Raw genomic sequence first — 21,481 nt, forward strand, 5'->3', positions numbered from 1 at the left:
AATGCATAGGCTAAATATATACCACGAGCAATTATCAAAATTATTAGATGCTTGTTATAACAGATCTGAAATGGTTAAGTCTTCTGCTCTCACATGTCTGATCTGGGTGTATCTTCTTGATCAATTGTTGTAATTGCTTGTATTTGCTGATTAATTGCTGCAGATGTCTGAATCTGTATTAAGATTCTTCTTCCAAAATTGATTGCTTGGTCGTAGAAAATTGTGAAGTCTTATTAATAAGACAATTTTCTAATCTCATTAGATTTCTTCCTTATATCTCTATTTTCCTCCTATATGCAAGTTATATGCATTCCAATTTATGATGTGTACCCATTGCTTATTTTCTGTTCTCTGCATGATTGATGCCTGTACCTTTTTTTTTCTTCTTCCCCACCTTACAAATGAATCCATCTCTTTTTATATCACTCATTTTGGTGTGGAATAGTCACCACTCTATTAGCGCCCCACCCTTTCCAAGGGATGCCCCTCCTCTCAACCCAAGCTCAACTTGGCTTAAAACTAATCGCATGCCAATTAGTTAATTTTGTTTAGTACTAAATACATGTTTTGGGAGATTAATGACTGTTAACTTTTAATCAATATTTTTATTGAAGTGCTGTCCTTTGTATTCCCTTCGCACAAGATCAAAGGCAGTGACTTGGAATTTACAATGCTGTGATTTGTGAGAGTTACGTCCTTGTGGTGGAGGTCATGATAATTTATCAACAATGGCAGCAAGGTTAAACAAATAAATGCTTTGAATCATCATCCACTGATTTATATGCAGGACAGGTATAACAAGGATAAAATCATAAAAGTTCTGAATTATCATAGTGTTGTTGTACATCAAGTCGGGGATGTAACAATCACACAGATGATTTCATGAGATCATGTTGTTATGATCAATGACAGGACATAATGCCATTTGTAAAATATCTGTTTACAAGCTGTGTGTGGAAAGAATATCTGAATCTAGGCAGAGGAATGTAAATTTGTGTCTGAATGGGTGGTGCCAATACAAGAATAGTATATAATATAATTAGAAGCAGGAAAACCCTTTGAACAATCTACTGAATCATTGTTTTCTGTTTTTTTGCCGAAAAATAATGAATATTTCTTTTGATGCAATTTTAAAGCATTTTTCTTGTAAAATGCTTCACACATTTTAAATTTTGTTGGGCAACTTGGATATTTGTAATAGTGCTATAAGACATTTTTTCTAATATCTGGATAATGTTTTCTATGTAGGCAAATGTCGCTAAATTGGAAACGAGAATTTCTATTGTTGGAGACAATCTTGAATTAAAGATATCTGGTTTTAATGAGAAGCTACCTACTTTGTTGTCAAAGATTCTCAAATTCTCAACATCGTTTATGCCAGCTGTGGATCGTTTTGAGGTAAAAGAGAGCAAAGAGAAAGATTTATAATATTTTGCCAGTTTTCATTTTGTTCTTTTAAGGGGAACTTGGATTACTGAAGCTTTTTGTAAATTACTATCATATGATTGTTTTCTTGCTGAATAAATATCAAACATTATTCAGATTATTTTGTGAGAAGAGTGATTTTACAAAACTGAATCTAAGCTTTAGACCAGTATTATCTTGCACTTGAGGTTCATAAGAGTTTGTTCTTAAGAACAATTCCTGTAATCTCATCGCTAAAACTGTAGTGCTCTCATTAATCAAGTGGAGATATGCAGATGAGCAGAATCTGTTTAATAAACTTCTATCTTTATTTTGACACTAAATTTCTTGAGCCATTGAAAATTCATTCGAGATTCCTGAATATGAACCAATATTAGGTATGGTTATCTGATCTGGAAGGACTCAATAATGGTACCTCATGTGACCAATTGTTGATCTGTCTAGATTAGGTAACAATCAAAATCTGTGCATCTAAGCAAAGAGCAGCTGGAAGCCATCACATAGACAAAGGGAGCTCAATCTAGACTTGTGAGATGTATCAAGATTGGTATCCCTAGGAGACTTTGTTTCTCATATCAAATTTGTAGTCACTGTCATGCTGGTCAATGTTAGTCAAGTTATCCTTCTCGTCAATCTATCCAGTTATTAGGAAATGATCTAGTTTGTCCACCAACAGTGTTTGCAGGTCATTCATGGGTAAGTAATGGCAAACAATGATAAATCAAGCTTTTGAGGGTTGAAGGCCCCAGAGTGAAATGGAAGATGATATACTGACAAAGACTGGAAGGCAAGGACAATGTTAGAGAACAATAGATTACAAAATCTTTTCAATACTCTATTCAAGTGAGAAGGAGATGAACACGAGAAAGCGCATAATATGAGTGACAAAACCACAAGGGAAAGTTGTTTGGATGACAATTTCAGTCTAAAGTGGGGACTAAGATGTTAGTGGCTTAAGGAAGCAAAGTGGCAAAGTGTAAGAGATTTACTCCAAGTTTTGAAGATGAAAGAAAGTTAAATGTGTTACACTTCTCAAGTGGCATAACCGGCATAAAAGGGTGAGGTTGGTGGAGGTAGTGGAAACTCGAAAGGCATGATGAGGGAAGTAATGCATTTTACTAAGTATGAAAGTTGTACTTATTTTTTGGCTGTGCCAACATGAAATTGGGACTTAAGTGCCAAAGGATGACTGAAGTCATGACCAGCAAAGAAGAAATTAAAGTGTTGAGTGTGTAACACTTATCTGTTGGCATCACAATCCAAAATCATGAGTTAAGTGGCTGAGTTGGAGGAAAAATGTGACAAGAGGGAAGCTTAGTTTAAGTGAAAATAACCCTTTACCAGTGGGAACACCAGTGCAAAATGACGATTTAAGAGGTGGAATGATTGAAAAGTCACAACCAGTAAAGATAAGTTTTAGGACATAAAACAAGCTTGTTGCAGTTTGTCTCGAGGACTGCCACCTTAAATTCACAACCCAACTAGGTTTGAGGTTATAAAATTGGCCAAATTTGAAGGAACTTAAAGACTTAAGCTATGTCATGCTTCTCATATGGTAACATCACTCTAAAAGGTGATCAAGTTGGCAATAATCTCAAGAAACCACAAAAAGGACATAAGTCTCACTTTACCAGTGGGGGTTTAACTTTAAATGGTGATTTTTACTTGGCAACACCAGCTTGGAAACGTGATAGGGTATTTAGTTGACCAATGATAAGTCTAAATACCTAGTTCCAGTTTTAAAAAAGAACAGAAACACTTAAGCTACATGGCATCCTTATCCCAGTTTGTCAATTTGAGAAAAAAGCAATATTTAATGCACAAGTCTATATTTTAAGGAAGTAGAAGCATAGCACAGTCCTATATCATTGTTTTAGCAGGTTTTGGAAGCCATATTTAAGATGCCAAAGTGGAGGTTGTTCAAATTTGAAATGACATAGTCAGGCTTAATTCAGAATTGCTGACACAAAGTTGCTGTCATAAGTGCAAGATATCAGCTTGAGGCACCTCAATTGCAATCTTGGATTGTTGCTGTCACATACTAAAATAAAAAAACTTAATTTTAATTTTTTATCACCAAGCTAGCAAAACCAGACATGGGCAGCATATATATTTTGTTTCCAAATTCCAAGCCTCTACATCAACAAATTCTCGAGTTCCTGTTGATGTGTGTTTTATGCACATACGAACACAAAATCAAATACCAAAGTATTTTACCCTCTCTTGAACAAAATCACCTCAAATGCTAAATATCAGATCAACTAAGACGATTCCAAAGTTTTTATGGTCAGTTCTTGACATGTTGGTAACTCAATGGCTTGATGTGATATTGCTGTTTTCACTTGGGGACTTACATAATTGTTCAATTTGGGAATCTTTCATGGATTTGGAATTGGAACAGGCTATGCCGATGACTTAGGATTTTGCACTTTGAGTTCAATCTGTTCTACTTCTAACAAAGATTTCTATAAAAAGGACAAAGGAATAGGGTTTAGGAATTCTATTCTAAAGCCTAGAATGCAAGAAAGGGGTGTTAAGTTTATAGTCTCAGACGAAAGAGAAAATCGCGCAGTAGCGATCGTACTGATTGCATATTTGTTACGATCTTACTGATTGCGTATTAGTTAGCAGACTTAACTAACAATACTTAGACATAAACAAACATTCGAATTACACCTAAGTTGTTGACGCCGATGTTGGGTAGGTGTTGACGTGTATTTTGTACACTGCCTAACACAGAATAAAATACCCAAGGGTACCTTATCCTCTCTTGAATAAAGCCTCTGATTGCTGAAGATATCGCGAAAAAGGATCAATCAGGATGACTCCAAGGTTCTTGTATGTAGGGTCTCTACGTGCGGATAAGCTCTCTGTGGTATGATGTGATTTGCTGGAATCACAAGGGGACTTACATTCGATGATTGAACGTCTGATCTGCTTTGAATATTGCTGGAACATAGGATCTCATTAGCTTTGATTTGCAAAAAAAGGAAAAAAGACGAGGGCAAGGAGAGAATCTAATCCTAATACTAAGGAATGTAGGAGCAATGATTGATCTTTGATGAAATTCTAACTAAGTCTTGTTTTGACATCGCAGGACCATCTCCACAAGGTTAGTGCGATCTTCGAAGGAAAGCTTTTATGATGTTCAAATCATCATTGCAGGCATAGACATCATCAGGTTGATGCATATCAATGAAGAAGCAACAATTGAAGTTAAGCTTAGGCTGAATGATACCAGTTGACTACGCAAGGCAAGTCTGCAATCAACAAACTGCTAGTAGTATGGATATACGAATTTCACCATCAATCAAGCACATTTCTTCCACTCATCTAATAACATGAAATCAAATATGAGAAGTATAAAGACCATGCAAATTGTCGAATCGACCCATAAATTTCACCATTTCTTCAATGAAGTTACAAGTCTTTTACAACAACATCTTGGCAACAATCTTTGCCTTCTCTCTCTACTCTACTCTAATTGTTATTCTTTCAACTATATTCTAACTATTCTAACTCTAACTATTTTCTGATTAGCCTTTACAAATGAAATGCCAGGGCTTATATAGTGCCCTCAATACAATTCGATGGCTTAGATCAATTCGAGATCAATGGCCAAGATTCAACAATGAAAACCCTAATTAGGGTTTGTTACAACCATTACATAACATTTAATGCTTGACCAATGATAAAATTGTATTGCTTGGACACATGTCCTCTCTAGAAAATTCCACCAATGGATAGCTGGGGTAGGTACATCGGAGTTTGTGCCACCTTCCATGAGTTAGGTACATTGAATCTGGACGTGCTGAGGTGGACCACACTGACTGGAGGAGTGATGACTGGGATGCCACCTCATCTGACACTTGTAGCTTGGTAGATATTCAATTTGATGTCGTTGAGAGGCTATCTTTAATTAACTTTTGTTCTAACTCCTTTTGTCCTTGATTTGCAGGATGATGATGTACCTCGCCTTGGAATGCTGGATTAGAAGAAGTCGCCCTTGATGACGTTAGTCCGAAGAAGGCCGTCCTTGTCGATGCTAGGCTGGAGGAGGTCGCCCTTGTCCTTGCTTGACCGTCCTTGATCTGGCTTGATTTTCCTTGAGGAGAGTCTTCCGACTTGTGGATCTTTCGAGCTTGGGAGTCGCCATCTTGGTACCTACACCACATTTCAAAATTAGTAATATATCTTTGAAAAAATTAAACTTTAAAAGGAAGATTCAAGATTTTAATTAGGAAACTTCATGATAAATCTTGAGTTATCATTTCCTAATTTAGGATTTTCAAAGCAAAATTTAAATCTTCAAAAATGGTGCCAAGGTGATTACGCCATACCTCCACTTGGGAATTAATTCTAAAAAATGATGCAAAAATAGGAGAATTCGCTAGGCAAAATGTAGATCAAAACTCCCTTTAGCAAAATGCGCCCCCTTTAGCTTGGAAAAGAACTCCATCTTCCACTAGCTTCTTCAAGATCTGGAAATTCGCCTTCAAATACCTTCAAAACATCTGGAATTTATCCTCCAATCTAGCAAGAAATACGCCTCTCCAATAGCCTTCAAGATGAATTTCGCCCTCCTTAGCCTCCACACTTGGTAGAAATTCGCTCCACACAAGCTAGATTTCGCACCTCCTTCCTTGCTTCTCCAAATCGCACTTGAAAGGATGATTGAATGATTTGAATTGTGAAACAACACATCCAATATATAGAGCGCTCACCTTCCACTTACCCATGAGGCCGACCTTGCAAGTGAAGGAAAAAAAAAAAAAAAAATTAAAAAAAAAGAAGAGGCCGACTTGATAAAATGAATAAAAATAATACCTCAAGCGCTTCATCTTTTAATTTTAATTTAATAATAATTAATTTCAAATGCCTCAATAATTAAAATTTTGATTTTTTAGAGGCATAAATTAATTATTAAATGTTTTGCGCACTTATTAAATGTCAATTTAATTTCAAAAATATTTCAAGGTTTTATCGAAATTGGCATTTAATGTGTCATAGATGATATTGGTGCCTAGGCATGGCAAGATAATGGACATCAACAAGATCGCTCTGGTCCCTGGGAGAGGGACAGGAGTGCCCATACCTTTTGGACCTCACACTTCTTGTTTTTTACGTCCAAGACCTCATTTTTGACGTCCAAGATGGCATTTTTACTTAGAATTTCGAGCTCAATTTATTCGATCTTTGAAATGAGTGCACTTTAAAGCATTTTCACCCTGGTCCCTTGGTGAGGGACAGGAGCTATTTTGCAAATCCAAGCTTATCCGTCCTTTGTTAGCCTTCCAAATTATATTCAATGGATAAATCATGTTTTCCTTGGTCTCTTCAAATCATAAAATTGTCTTGATCCTGCAAGAATAGTGCAAATTTGAAATTCAAGCTCTGGTCCTTCAGTGAGGGACGGGAGCACTTTTGCAATTACAAGCCAATTCGTCCTTTGCTAGCTTCGAAAATTATCTTCAACGGATCGATTGCGTCTTCCTTCACCCACCTCAAACGTAAAACTTGTTTTTCTCTTGCCCGAATCTTGTCTTGAGGAAAAATCGCTCTGGTCCCTTGGAGAGGGACAGGAGCGCCCTAGCCAGTCACCTTGGTCCCTTGGAGAGGGACAGGGGCGAACTTGTTACTTAGGCCAATTTTCTTCATTGTGGCGTACTTAAGTTATATTCAACGAGCAAAACATACTTCCCTTGACCTCCTCAAATCGCGAAACCACTTAAATCTTGCAAGGATAATGTGAAATTGGAATTCAAGCTCCGGTCCTTCAGTGAGGGACAGGAGCGATTTTTGCTCTCAGGGCCAAATCTTTTTACTTTTTACTTCAAATTTCCTTCGCTGAGTAAAATATCATCTCTTTACACGCCATGAATAAAAGTTCGAGTCCAAACAAGGTCTAAAAATGTGTATATGAATAAAATCGCTCTGGTCCTTCAGAGAGGGACAGGAGCGAATTTACCTTTCTAGACAAATACTTCATCATTTCATCGTCCTTAATCAAGTCTGGATGCTCTATCACGTTCATTTTGTCCTCCATCATGCCTTTGATGTCTCAATTTGTCCAAACGAGGTCAGGAATGACTCCACTAAGCTTTTTCGCTCTGGACCCTTGGTGAGGGACATGAGCGATTCGCCTTGGACCCTTGGAGAGGGACAGGAGCGCTTTTCGCTCTGGATCCTCAGTGAAGGACAGGAGCGAAATTTGACCTTTTGAACTCTCTATCAGGATAATTTTCATGGAATATAACATTTAAGTATAAGAAAAATGTCACTTATACTTTAAGTTATATTCCATATATACTTTCAGGATGTTTGAGAGTGGTTTCAGACCTCCAGGAGTTATATAGAAAAATCTAGTTTTTGGAGGTTTTTCAGTTTCCAGACTTAGTCAAATTTCAGGATCAGGACATTCCAGACTTAGCCAAATTTCAGGATCAGGACTTCACTCCAGCAGGACCTGCTATCCTATTGATCTCCCCGACAGCACTCAAAATGCAAAGGCTAACTAACAAAACCCTAAAAGACCAAAAAACAAATCCTAAAAAGCAAAAAGCAAGGGTCCCCATTTGCAATGGGGCGATGTGTGAAAATGTCACAACAGTAGGATCGTGACTCCACACAGGGGTCACGACCCTATGTGGAACCACGATGGTTCCACATAGGATCGTGACTCCCTGTGGAGGCACGATCCAATATGTGAATGATATATAGATGCCGAACATGTTCCCTGCAGATGTCAAGAAAAGATAACAGAGCATAGGCGACCAGTATACAGATAAATACGAAACTCCATATTGACATTGCCAAAGGTTCATTTTATTACATACAGTAATAAAATCACTGCAGAGATCAGTCATAGATAAATGTAATTTGCAAACCAACAGAGGGAATTCGATAGAAGAATAAAATCGAATTAACAACATACAAAGATCAGAGAACTGATTAATAAAACTATTCTAACAGTCTGTTTAACATTTACAAGGGGTGAATGATTCAATGGAATCCTACTAGGCAAGGTCTCACCATCGAAACCAACAATTTGACTCAAGCTTAGTGCAATCATCTAAGGTATATTTCATGGATGTTCAAATTATTACCATCAAACATTGATACCATTCAAAGCAATGCACAACAATGGACGCATAAAATTCTAGTTGACCACGCAAGGCACACTTACAATCAGCAAGAGGTTAGTGGTATGGACTAGATGGATTCCACACAAATGCATTTAACAAATTCCTTCATTCAATCTAAAATACTTGAAAGCAAATTCTAATCTAACTTGGAGGCAATGAGAACCACAAATGCATACAACACTTAAACAAAATCACCATTAATTCCAACAATGACTTGTATTCAGATTTGCAACATGTAAACAACAATTCTCAAAAATATCTCTTACAAATGAGAGGCAATGGGGTTTATACAGAGCCTCAAAAGAAATGAATGGCCAAGATTAATTCAAAATCAAGGGCCAAGATCGTGCCAACACAACCCTAAAGGTGCCCTAATTAGGGTTTACATCAAAATGTGAACCACCATCATGTGATCCAATGGAATGATGCCTAATCATCAAGTAGTGAATCTTCTAGAAGATTCCGACCTGCATTCCTCCCTCACAATATATTCCAGGAATCCAACCAATATTGAATCTAACTCCTCCATGGTAATGCTGGCCAAAGCATCCTGCTGCACGTCAATCACATCCAACGCATCAGAACGAGCATGCAAAGTATTCTCCCAAATATGGCATGAGCTTCTGATAATTATGGACATGGATCAGCAAGGAAACCAAATCATCAATCTGATTCTTCTTCAAAGAATCCAACTGGCTGAAGTACATGTACTTCATCTTATCTCTCAATTCTTCTAAGTGTAGACCGTTGGCAACACTGACATTTACCCCCAACAATTCCTCAATAGATGTAAGGAGCTTCGATTGTATCTCTTGAATCGATCCCTCCATCTTTGCACAATCCTTTCGTGCATGCTAATTAGTGGATTTCCGCATGGCCAATGAACAATACCAACCATGAAAATTGTATCTATCTCCTGCTTGCACAACTCTTTCTTGAATCATTGCGGACATTGGAATTTTCTTCAACACTCTGAGGTGAGGAATGGTCTTCTCCTGAATAGGCTGGAAATCCTCCCAAACTCCCTCCAAATACTGTATCTTGAATATGAGTGCCATTGTCTTGTCAAATACATGGACAAACTGAGTAAGGAAATCATCCGCTTGCCACTTCACATCTTCAATCCATTTACCAAACTTTGCTTGTGTACTCCTCGCTGCCTCATGATCAAAATGAAGTCCACGGTCAAGTGCAATAGGCGAGATAAAGGTGGGATCTTCACACCTTATCCCTGCAATATATTCCTTAAGCTTGATATTCTCTTCCTTGTTTTTCTTTTTCTTTTCAATCTCCCTATCCAACCTTGCATTGATCATGCGAATTGTATCACCAAGTTCCTGGAATTCTTGTTCCTTTGTAGTCCGTCCAAGGGCAACCGAGGTGATTTGGAAATCCATAGGAGTAGCATCATCCCTAGTTACATCACCAATTGGGATAGCAACCTATGCAATCCACATTCCTATTTCATCTCTAGCTATATTTGAAAGTATCTCAGCCTTCTTGGGTTCCTTTTCCTTATTACTTATGGCTAAGTAGTCATCAATATCATCAATAGGCTGGGCCTCTACCATCTTACTTTTCTCCATGCTCTTCATCAACTAGTCGGGAATGGTGGACATTTCTATACCATCATCAAGACACATTTCCCGATCAAGTCCTCTCAATGACGAGATAACATCATTATCCTCTTCCTTGTTCTTAGTTAAATCATAAACATTATTACCCAAGCTAACCTCCAATAGGATAGTAGGAGATCTCGACTGCTCATCATCGTCATTAGTTGGGGCAGATTGTGCTGTAGCATGCAACTCTTGTATGTTCTCTGGCAAAATTACTGTATTGGAGCATTGTTCAAATTCCTTACTCCGCTATGACATGCCGATCTCCTTGATCGATGAGGAACTAAGGGGAGACAAAGGAGCGCTATGTTTATGCTTTCTCTTCTTTTTCTCCTGACTAATCATCTCCTTCCCCTTTGCCTTTTATTCTCTAGGCACACTCTTCCTACGTTTAGGAGCATGACTCCTCATCTGCGTGAATCCTCACATCACTAACTGTTCTCTGATCGTCTTCAAGAGAGGATTCCTCTTGTTTCATCTTCGCATATGTGAAGACAATGCTCATATCTATCAATCTGTTCATTTGCTTCTCTATTCACTCTATGGAGAAATCCATGCTGTCCCTCATAAGCACATTCAAGTTTGTCACTTCTGGCTCGACTAACTAGGTAATAGGATAGGCCTCTTCATTTCATTTTCATACTGCGGATAAGTATGATCACTATCATCCAATATCTGATCAGGAATGAGAAAAAGTTCACATTTCCTCATGAAGTCCACTGACATCTTGGACCACATCCTTTTTTTCACTGCCTGTTCATCCATTAGGTTTGCTCGGTAATCGTCAATGTCAACCTTGTGTATGAATCTTTCTCCTCTAATCCTTTCAACATTCTTATGCGGATCAAATCTGTCTTTGCTCTTGTAAGTTCCAAGGCGATAGAATGCAATCTCATGAATCATTGTACTAGCTGCAACGACACTGTGGCACACTTCCAAAGTTTTCTCTGTAGCAATAGGAAAATTCATCCGTATTCTATGCTTCTCCTTCTGGATGAAATCAAATTCCAAAAGTTGTCTCATCACCTCCAGTAGGATCATTTTCATTTTGTCTGTAGGATACCTAGGAAGCTTGTCTGGTTCGGATCTAAATCTTTGAATCTTTAGGCATGTGAAGGTGGGAAACTATACGTACCACGATCCATATTGTTCAACTAATTTCATTGCCGCCTTGGACAACCTCTTGTGGATTCCGGCCTGCAACATTCTTGTAATTTACACGGTGAAAGTGGCATTCACCCTCCTATAGTCATCAACCTTATGCATGTCAAGTTGTGGATAACATTCATAGCTTCTATATTGTCCTTATCCATTTTCGACTTCACCTTTGCATATCAATCCTTTGTATGTGACAAATCTTGTAAGCATATACACAAGGTAAGAAGTCATGGCGATTGACTTAGTCTTCTCCACATTTCTCAACTGAAAATCCAAATTGTCGCTGATAAACTTCGACCAATTGATCATGGCTCCTCTTGTACAATCCTGGATAAAGTAAAACATCCATCCTCCAAATAAGGCACCCTGTGACATCCCCATCTCTCGGTTTAGTAGGAATATCAAATCACTGTATTCATCTTTGAAATCTGTGCACATGAGTGTCTTTGGCGCCTTGGAATGATGAGGCCTTGACTCAATCATCCACTTTTTACTCACTACAGTTTTGCATGCATACGCCTTCAATTTGTACTTTGCTTCATATTCATCCTTTGTCCTTTCTTTCATGTCTGCATTGTGGGGAATCCCGAACACTTCGGCAATTGCATCCTCAACAAGGTAGGCGATGGTTATCCCTTTGTAAGTCCGGATCATCCTAGAGAGAGGATCATAGTGTCTTGCGCATTCTAGGAAGAGCTCGCTGCATTGTATGGATTGTGGAAACCCAACGGCGTGATATATGCCACTCATGATATTTGCATAGGTAGGAGAGGGAATCTGGTTCTTTGTTCCGAACATCCTCTGCCACATCCACTCCATATTTAGGAAATTCATGTTTGTATCTGTGATTCCTTTCTATAGGTAAGACAATTGGGAATCTGGATAGAATCCCTCTTGAACAATTTTTAACTGCTCCTTCTGAACTCCAATCCCGAATTTGGACATGGTGCTTGTACGAAGCTTGAAGTCAATAATCTTGGAAAAATTATCCTGATAACCATTTTTAGAGTTGAATTAGTTTTGATATCTTATGATTTAAACAAATTTAGAAATGGAAATCAGGAATTCTATCCATATTCTTAACAAATTCTGAAAATAGAAAGAAATTGATATGAATAGGGTCCAAAACTCTCATAAAACCCTGAGGAAACCCTCATTTTCAGACTTAAATGAGGTCAGATAAGAAAAACTAAGGCTGAAGACATCCTGCAATATTCATAAATCGGGACAGCTAATGAGGTTGCAGCCATGCAAATGCTCATGTTTGATGAATTTTACCTCTCCAATGTCAAAATGATCAAATCTGGGCAAGAATAAAGGGCTGGTAAAAATAAATCAGTGTGAAGATAGGTCTGAAAAATTGAGTTTCAGACCTTGATAGCACCTCAAGTAATGATGACACAACCAAAAAATGTCTCAAAAATGTTACCTCAATGAAATTGCGCAAGTGTAAGGGTGGCTGGAAATAATGAATTGGTCTGAAGACAACCTGTAAATGAAGTTGCAGACCTTACACCAGCAATTGTGTACTCAGAAAATGCCTCCAAACCACTCTAAAATGGCTGCAATATGACTTCCAAGCAAAATTGCCTAACTATGTGCTTGCTGGAAATGAGCCTGAAAACGAAGTTTGCAGCCAACTATGGAATAAGATCACTCCCAGTGATGGCACCCAGCAAGGTCTGAGAACAATGGCAGCCCTTAAGCACCAATGATATCAACAAAAATTGCGAAAAATATGGAGGAATTAGCCTCCCCAAGCAAAATCGCCTAACTCCAAGAGTGGCGCCACCTCCCAAATTTACCTAATGTGGCACAAACAGCCACCAAAGCTCGCTGCAATGGCCTAGGTCTGATTGGGCGGAAAAAACTCTTCAATCTGCAACTCCAACTCAAAAATGGTGTCAAAATGACACTTCACCAAAATCGCCTAGCTACAAAAACTTCAATCAGCCAATTGACTGTCACAATCAACACTTATAATAATATTATAATGCTGGGCAAGCTTACTTATTCATGTTTTCACCTTGTTGTTTCACCACACAAGCAATGTGGGATAAAAAAACTTTTCTTTTATACTTGCCTGAGAAAACCGATTTGCATCTAGAAAATGTATAATTATTAAATAATCATTGTAAATCACTAAATAATTGTTTTTGATAATTAAATAATCGTTTGTCATCACAAAACAATTAAATTCGGGCCCACTTGCATTAAATTTAATTAATTTTATCAAATTTGGCCACTTGGGGGAAAATTGCCCTATATCTGGATAAAAATCCAGATAAAAATCATTATTAATCACTTTAATTGCTCATTGGGGGAAGATCGACCTCCTTTGGGATAAAATTCTCAATCAAAAATCATCAAACTTGTCAATGAATACCTTTGGGGGAAAATGGATTTTCATTTGGACTCCAAAAGTCACTTCATTTTCATCATTAAGTCCAAAAATTCACTTTGGAGAAAAATCGCTCCCTATCTAGATAAAAATCGAGATAAAAAATTCATCAAAAGTCATAGTTGGGGAAATTCGCCATCCATTAGGACAACATCTACATAAAAATCCATCAAATTTGATCATAAATTGTCCTGGGGAAATCGACCTTCATCAAGATAAGGAATTTCATCCACATCAAAATCATCTGCATTCCAAGAGAAAAACATGGGTCATCAGCATAATTTCCCATATTTTAGCCTCCCCGGTGGAAAATTGCCCTCCATCAGGAACTTGAATGGGGGAAAAACAGGGTCCATCAGAAATTTGTGGGAAATTCATCTCCCATCAAAATTTGGAGGGGGGAAAATCATGGGTCATCGGAAATGTGGGGGAAAAACACCTTCCATTAGGATTTTTGACCTTTAAACCATTAAAACTTGGATTTTCATTAGGAATTTAATGATTCTTCCTCTCAAAATCATCTGGACACCTCAATTTTCATTATTATGCATCAGGACTTTAGCTAAGTCCATCAAAATTTGAGCGAGAAAATAGGAGTTTCATCAGGATAAAGTGCAAATTTGACTTGAATAACCTCCTACGAGCAAGAAAACACCCCCTTAAGGATCCTTTAACACTCAGGCACAAAAATATCTTCGACTTAGACACTTTAAATTCAATCACACTCAAAATTTAGACAAAATTAGGATCATCTAGACATCTAACGTTTTACGCATTGGATCCTACTCAAAACTCAAAAACCCTAATAAAAATTAGGCATGATCACACTTCAAAATACGAGACTCGGACACTAGAAGCTCAAAACTGCCGCCTACCACCAAAACCCTAAACTAACAAGACACGGAAAGCAGGAAAGAGGGGGTCTCCGTTTGCGATGGGGCGATGTGTGAAAAGGTCACAACAGTTCCTCAACTGGATATTGCTGTTACATCAAAATTACCCTTTCAAAGTCTTGATTTCTCAGAAAACAGGAAGTTCCCTTTTTCCAAATTTCTTATATTTCAAGCTGTAGAGAGCAAGGGGAAGTCACTTTCAAATATGGAGTTACATGAAGACATTGTGTAGCCTAAAGCACACTTATTGAACAACTCTTATCATGTCAAACGTAGCATGTAATGTCCCCTTTCCAAATAGCAATATCTTTACCTTAAAAAAACATAAATTAGTAAATTACATAAATTAAGGTTAGGGTTTGAACTTACCAAATAATATCTTGCTTAATAAAATGAACTCCTATTTGTAGATCCTGCACACAAGCCAAGAAAATCTATGCATATGCATATACATATACATATATATTTAACTCATCATTAGGGTTAGGTGAAATGCATAATTAAACTACTATTAGTGCTACAACATATCAAAGTTGGGGAAGGAGATAGGAAGGGCTTGTTTAGAGCCATTTCTACACCAAGCCCAAGAGAGGTTGCCTCTTTCAACCCTCTTGCTCCACTTGTTGGCTCATGCTAGCTTACCCCTCAAAACCTCTTCCCCTATGTTAACAAGTCTTGAGGTTAGGAAGAGATTGTAATCGGATAATGTGACTCCTCAAGGTCATAGACACCACCTTGGGTCGTTCTAGAACGGCCTATTTACGAGTCACTTAATCACCCCTCCATTACAACTCATAACCCTTCCTCTCAACTAAGTATCTTTATAAACACTCTTAGTCATTTTTGGAAATACACATCATACATTTGTTATAAACTGAGTATGTTTTAATATATTAGACATATCTAGATGATATTTAATTATCCTAAGATGATCCACAATTAGTGGTATTATTACATGCTAATCCAAAGATATATGTTGAGTTAATAACAATACCTTCAGAGTATTATTACTGAGATCATTAAATAAAGTAATGTGGCAGTCACAAATTGAATGATTACTTCAAATCAGAGATCATATTGCTATGAAGTTAATAGGGTGATATAGATATTACTAGCAGTACGTTAATGATGCTGGTTCCTTGTTTATTGCTCACAAGAACATGTCCAATGGCTGACTTATAGGCCGATTCAATTGAGATTGCTGATGAGATAATTTGATATTTAGGATTCGCTTCCTTCTTTTCTGATCGTACTTAATGCTATTCCTTTTTCTGTTCGATGATCCTCCTCCTTGATTATTTGCGAATTTATAGTTGCCTTCACGGTTCATGCCCCTTAGTAAATGGAATTGATCTACCGTATATATCTTGTAATTCTGAAAGGTTACATCGATTGGAAGTGATGAGTTATCTCCTTTTATTAGTTTCCACTCTTCACAGCACCATCAATGTTTAATCACTTCTTCTTATCATTAATCACACCCATATATTCATGATTCCTTGTGAGCATGAATCGCATCCCTTTTGTGGATGACCAATCGGTGATTAGACGTCAGCATTGACAAATCACACCTTTCATAATCGCTTATACCTTAATTGCAATCAAATATAAATATGATTAGTAATTGCTGTCTTGCTTCTTTAATCGTGTATCTCTATGAATTATACAGATTGGTCCATTATGAAAACTGCATCGCACATGGATATTGTCTGCCTTAATCGCCCCCTTTGACCATTGGATGTTCATTTGTTGTTGATATAATTGTGTCATGGGAGTTGCTTGCTAATACAATCATTTGGGCAGTAACTAACCAATGAAATGGTTAGTTTCTTCATTCGATATTGTTCCATGCGACTTCCTCCAATATTATTTTTGGTGTAATTGGTATTCTTTCTGTTCTCTATTACAGTGCTAAAATGAGATAGGCTTATCTCGCTGAATCTCCTTTCAATAGTTTCCTATTGTTGATCGGGATGGCATTGATCATTGGAATGTGCCACTGATTATCTTGACAGCTCGGCTTACAATGCAAATTGCACCTTCCCCTTCATAAACATCACTTATCTCTATGATCGAATAGTGCTCTTAATGATCATTTTAATCGCTGCTACATTCATTCAGATTGGCTATTGCTTGGTTATACCTTAATCATAATATGAGTCGATATTTGTTCGATTAATCGAACTTCCTCTTTTGAGATGGATTCCATGCTTTAACGATTCTTCCTTGGCCAGCGATATATTACTCTTTATTAATATCAATAAATACCTTAACACATTCTAAGGATAGTTGTTGCCTTCTTCCATAATATCGCTTTCTTCATCTATTGCTAATTTAGTAATTATTATTGCATTGTTTAATCATTGTTTTATACTTCCTCCTTTGCTCCTTAAGGGGTGTGTTATCATTTATTGTTCGGCTACTTACTGGACTAGATGGAGACATTACACAGATCTCTAAATAACTCAGATTACTTTTGTCAAAACTAATATTCTGTGGTATATCTTTGGCATTTGTATCCTTGCTAATCATGATAATTAGATATATATGTGTAGACATGTTGATCATGCATGAAAGAGAATGCTTGCTTCTTATCCTTTTTTGTACATGATAAAAGCCTCTTTTGAGACGGGGACATGACATAGCATGTTGGGTTATATGAATATTTTTGATTTGAAGATGGATGGAAGAGTAAGAAGTGGGAACAATTTGGTTCTCAAGTTAGTAGAAAGCGGACTTATCTAAGCCACTTCTTTTCATGTTAAATTTTAGTCCCTTGAATGGGTCATAGCGTATGCCTGCCACTACAAGGCTTGCACTAGAATGATCATTTCTTCTGGCAACCAAGTAATTTAAAGATTGGATGCTAAACCACTTGAATCCACATTCATATTGCGGCTCTATGAGGAGACACAGATGATCAAACAAGATGAATGCAAGCTTCAGTGGGATATCAATGTACAAGAATGCTAGAAAGAGCTTACACAAAATTCCCTCAATGAACCCAAAAGAGCTTCCTGCTTGCTGACAATTTATTGAAGTGATTTCAAAGAAAAACTTAACTTTATGATCACTATGCTGAACAGAGTCACAGGCCAAACGGAAGCAAAAACATTAAATTCTTGGATGTTTTGTATTATCAGCTTTATTTTTATGGAAGAAAGTATTTTTATTCATTCTCAATCGACAAAGTTCTCCGACACTAGGACCTTTCATGTGGTATCCTATCTAATTTAGTTTTTGGTGTATTTTAATGTTTTTGTAGGATTGGAGAAGGTGCTGACAAGAGGAAGCTTCTTCTTGAAGTAACATTAGCTAGAGTACGAATAAGGGATTGTGTTCACCAGGTTCATAGTGAGAGATTTGAAGAACGAAAGCCATGAATGAATTTTGTATCAAGCTTGGATGTTTATAATATAGTGTGCAGATTGGTCTATCTAGTTTGTTACCTTTACCTATATTGGAGTGTGCTGATTTAAAGCATGTCTCTACAAACTTCCACAATATTCATGTGATTAAATTCTTCTAATGCAATATTGCAGGCAAACCTTAATTGCAGATAAGTATTACTGGGACAAACAAAAACTGGAAGCTAATTATCCAAATTAGATTGGGTATTCTAGGTGTGCAAATACTATGGATGCTAAGAGCATGGATGACGAGTTGTCTGATTTCAATCTCAAGTATTATCACGTGAATATGTGTTTTGACTTCAAAGACATTATGATTGATAGGCTTGGAACTAAATTTGCATATATACTTAAGATAGAAGACTTTTGGGCAAGTTGCCTTGATGAGTATGAAGCACGTGAAAAAAGGAATAGTAGAATGACCTTGGATCAGTTTAGGGAACATACATCCAACCAGGTGCCAAATGAATTGGACGATTCAAGTGCAGATTTCTTATCTCTCTGATTTATTCAGGCAAGAGGAGATGTTGAAATGTTATCTCCAATTGATTGGTCAATCCAAGATGGTATAGTTGAGGATTAAAGGAGCAAGTCAGTCATGGACATGTCTTGATGGCTTTTGTAGGGGCAATGAGTAGAACAAATAGGGGCAGTCCCACAAAGAAAAATATACAAAATAGCAAAAACAAGTAAAGATACAGCTCCTAGAGATTTAGGGATTAGAATTAATGATCAGAAAATGAAGATGAAAGAATCAAGTGAGCCCGAGGAAAGTTCAAGGCCTAAGAAGTTGAAGTTAGTTCCTAAAAAGAGGGTAAAATCTCCTTCATTAATTCACATTTAATTTTGATGGATATTCCAAGACCAAGGCCAAGTGCAAGTGATGAAGAATACATCCAAGTTGGCTTGAACTAGAAAAAAAAAAGTTTAGAGTAGTGGTTGCATTGCCACTTAACCCGAAGGCAAATTCTAATCCTGTTTTAGAGAAGATACAAAAAGTCAAAAGACAAACGAGGTTAAAAATGAATGAGGAAGGGCACATTGTTGCTGAAATCACTATTTCCTTCTATGGGCAAAGGTGACCACAGATTTATTTCCGTATGGCATACACAGGGTGAAGGTGAGTTGTTTTTGTATGCCATATGGAGGGTGAAGGTGACCACAGATTTATTTCCGTACACCGTACGGAGGGAAGGAGGGGATCGCGCAAGGAGCAGACCGTACACCGTATATGTGGGAAGTTTAGACTATGAATGCGTAAAAAATTTCATCCGCATGCCGCACGGGAAGAGAATCCGTATGCTCATTGGGTTGTACAGATCGGAAGTGTCAACACATATGGGAAACAAAGAACCGGTGGAGTACGTCACACAAGTCCATATGCGAAGCATGAAGGGTGTCGTATAGTGTTGCAGAATCCGTATTGTACAGTGTTGCAGAATCCGTATGGGGCATTGAGGGAAAATCTGTACTCAAGGGTAAAACAACCAGACACAGTGAGAAAGGAGTCGGGCAATCTATATGGAACAAGAAGAGTGCCAACCGTCGGTAACCTGGGAACAATATTCATTACATTGCCAATTATTTATAATCAAAACATTATTTATCTACTTGGCAAAACTGCTGCCAACATTGACACATGCTCATGTATCATGTTTGCAACAACATTGAGTATCTAATATGTGAGCATGAAAACAACCATAGAGCTACTTTTTGGAACAATGAATGCACAATGTTTGAGAGAATTGGATGGTGTTAGGGGCAAATAACGTATGTTAGTAAGAATAATATTTATAAGTGTGTTTATGATTATGTTTGTCGCCGAGAGGTTCCCGTCGGGTACTTGGGAGTTGGTGACGGTTGGCAACTTGACCAACTGTCGGGTCTATATATTGTTTGGTTGGAACCTCGGCAGGGGGGATTATGTATGGACAATTCTGGACTCTGGAATAAAGATGTAACTTTTCTGCTCTAATTATTATCACTGTCATTTATGTTGTGATGTACAATTGTTCTGTTACATGAATACTTGGTACGTGTGGGAAATACTGTGTTATTTGGCTACTCACCAACCATACATTTAGGACTAAACATTTTGGCGTCGTTGCTTGAACAAACCTGGAGATAACTATGGCGGCAGGCGGAAGCAATTAATGGGCCATCCATTTAACCAACAATTAATTGTCATGGATAGCGACACTCACGAAGAGAGTACCGCGGAAGAGGAATGAGAGGATTAGTTGACGACAGACTTGGTGGAGTTGTGGGATGTGTCGGTCACGCAGTACGTGCAACGAGAGGCTTAGGAGAGAGCCGTCTCGGAAGGCACGGTACGTGGTGAACTCACCGTCAGCACCCTCGTCTTTGACCTACTCGGGAGTATTCCAAGGTTACTCGCCAGAAATTTGATTGCACTCCAAGGTCGAAGGGAGGAAACGGCAAAGGAACTTCGGCGGCAACAAGTTCTCCGACGGTACGAGGAACAGAGTCGTAGGGAGGAAGAGGAGAGGGAGGCTAGTCGGCGCCGTACCTTTGGCACTTGATGCCCCTATGATCGAACAAAGACAGACTTACCACTACCACCGAAGGAGTAAACGAGGGAACTATATGAAGATCTCTTCGCCTAAAAGAACAGGCCAACAGGAGATGGCGACTAAGGGAGGTTGCCGACTCGAAGAGTCCGGAGAAACACAGCAGAAGTCGGAGTGTGAGTCGGAGTCGTAGTCAGGAGAGGCAAAAACCGTGTACGTGGAAGGAGTTGGCCGAGGTCGCCAGGAACCTGCCACTTCTAGACGTAGCGGAGGAAGATCTCGCTGACCACGCTCCACACTCAACGTCAAGTGAAGAAGACTCCAGAGCCGAATCGCAAAGCACCCAGTCGGAATTTTCTGAACTAGGAGAGGAGGCAGTACAAGACCTGCACGAGGAAATCACCACTATTTTTGAAGCAACATTGTCTGGCATTAAAAATTTGTCCTTGTCGAAGGGCATCAAAATAGGAGGGTCAGATCCGGAAACCTCGGGAAGGAGGGACTATAGAAGCGAAGGTGACCAAAGCCCGGTTGACAGGGGCCCGACTAGACCAGGAGCATATGGTACCTCTCGGACACATAATACCTTCCCGACATATAGCCATTTCTAGGCACTGCATAAAACCATACAGAAAAGAACGATGGCACACACTCCGGAGATGCAGAAACTCCCAAAATTAATGGGCGACGGGTCAGAGGACCTCGTACAACATTGCAAGACATGCGTCACCATCTGGGAAGCAAATGACCAGGACGACCGGGACTACTGGTTGAAGGCATTCTTGGCCACTTTGCGAGGAATAACTATTGACTGGTATACAAACCTCGATGCTCAGCATAAAACGTCCTAGAGCAATCTGAAGAAGGCCTTCGAGGAAGAATTCAAACTCCTACGGGAT

The 21,481-nt window shown here is 38.3% G+C and overlaps 1 protein-coding gene across 1 annotated transcript in view; it reads left to right on the top strand.

Moving 5' to 3' along the window:
* The window catches only part of LOC131068951 (nardilysin-like), a 250,475-nt gene that overhangs the window by 165,396 nt on the left and 63,598 nt on the right, over positions 1 to 21,481 (top strand). The window contains exon 13 of the mRNA XM_058004237.2: positions 1,249 to 1,398. Within this exon, the coding sequence (XP_057860220.2) occupies positions 1,249 to 1,398 (150 nt within the window). The remainder of the gene's footprint in view (positions 1 to 1,248; positions 1,399 to 21,481) is intronic.

This window comes from Cryptomeria japonica, chromosome 7, assembly GCF_030272615.1.
Source record: "Cryptomeria japonica chromosome 7, Sugi_1.0, whole genome shotgun sequence".
Lineage (NCBI taxonomy): Eukaryota > Viridiplantae > Streptophyta > Pinopsida > Cupressales > Cupressaceae > Cryptomeria > Cryptomeria japonica.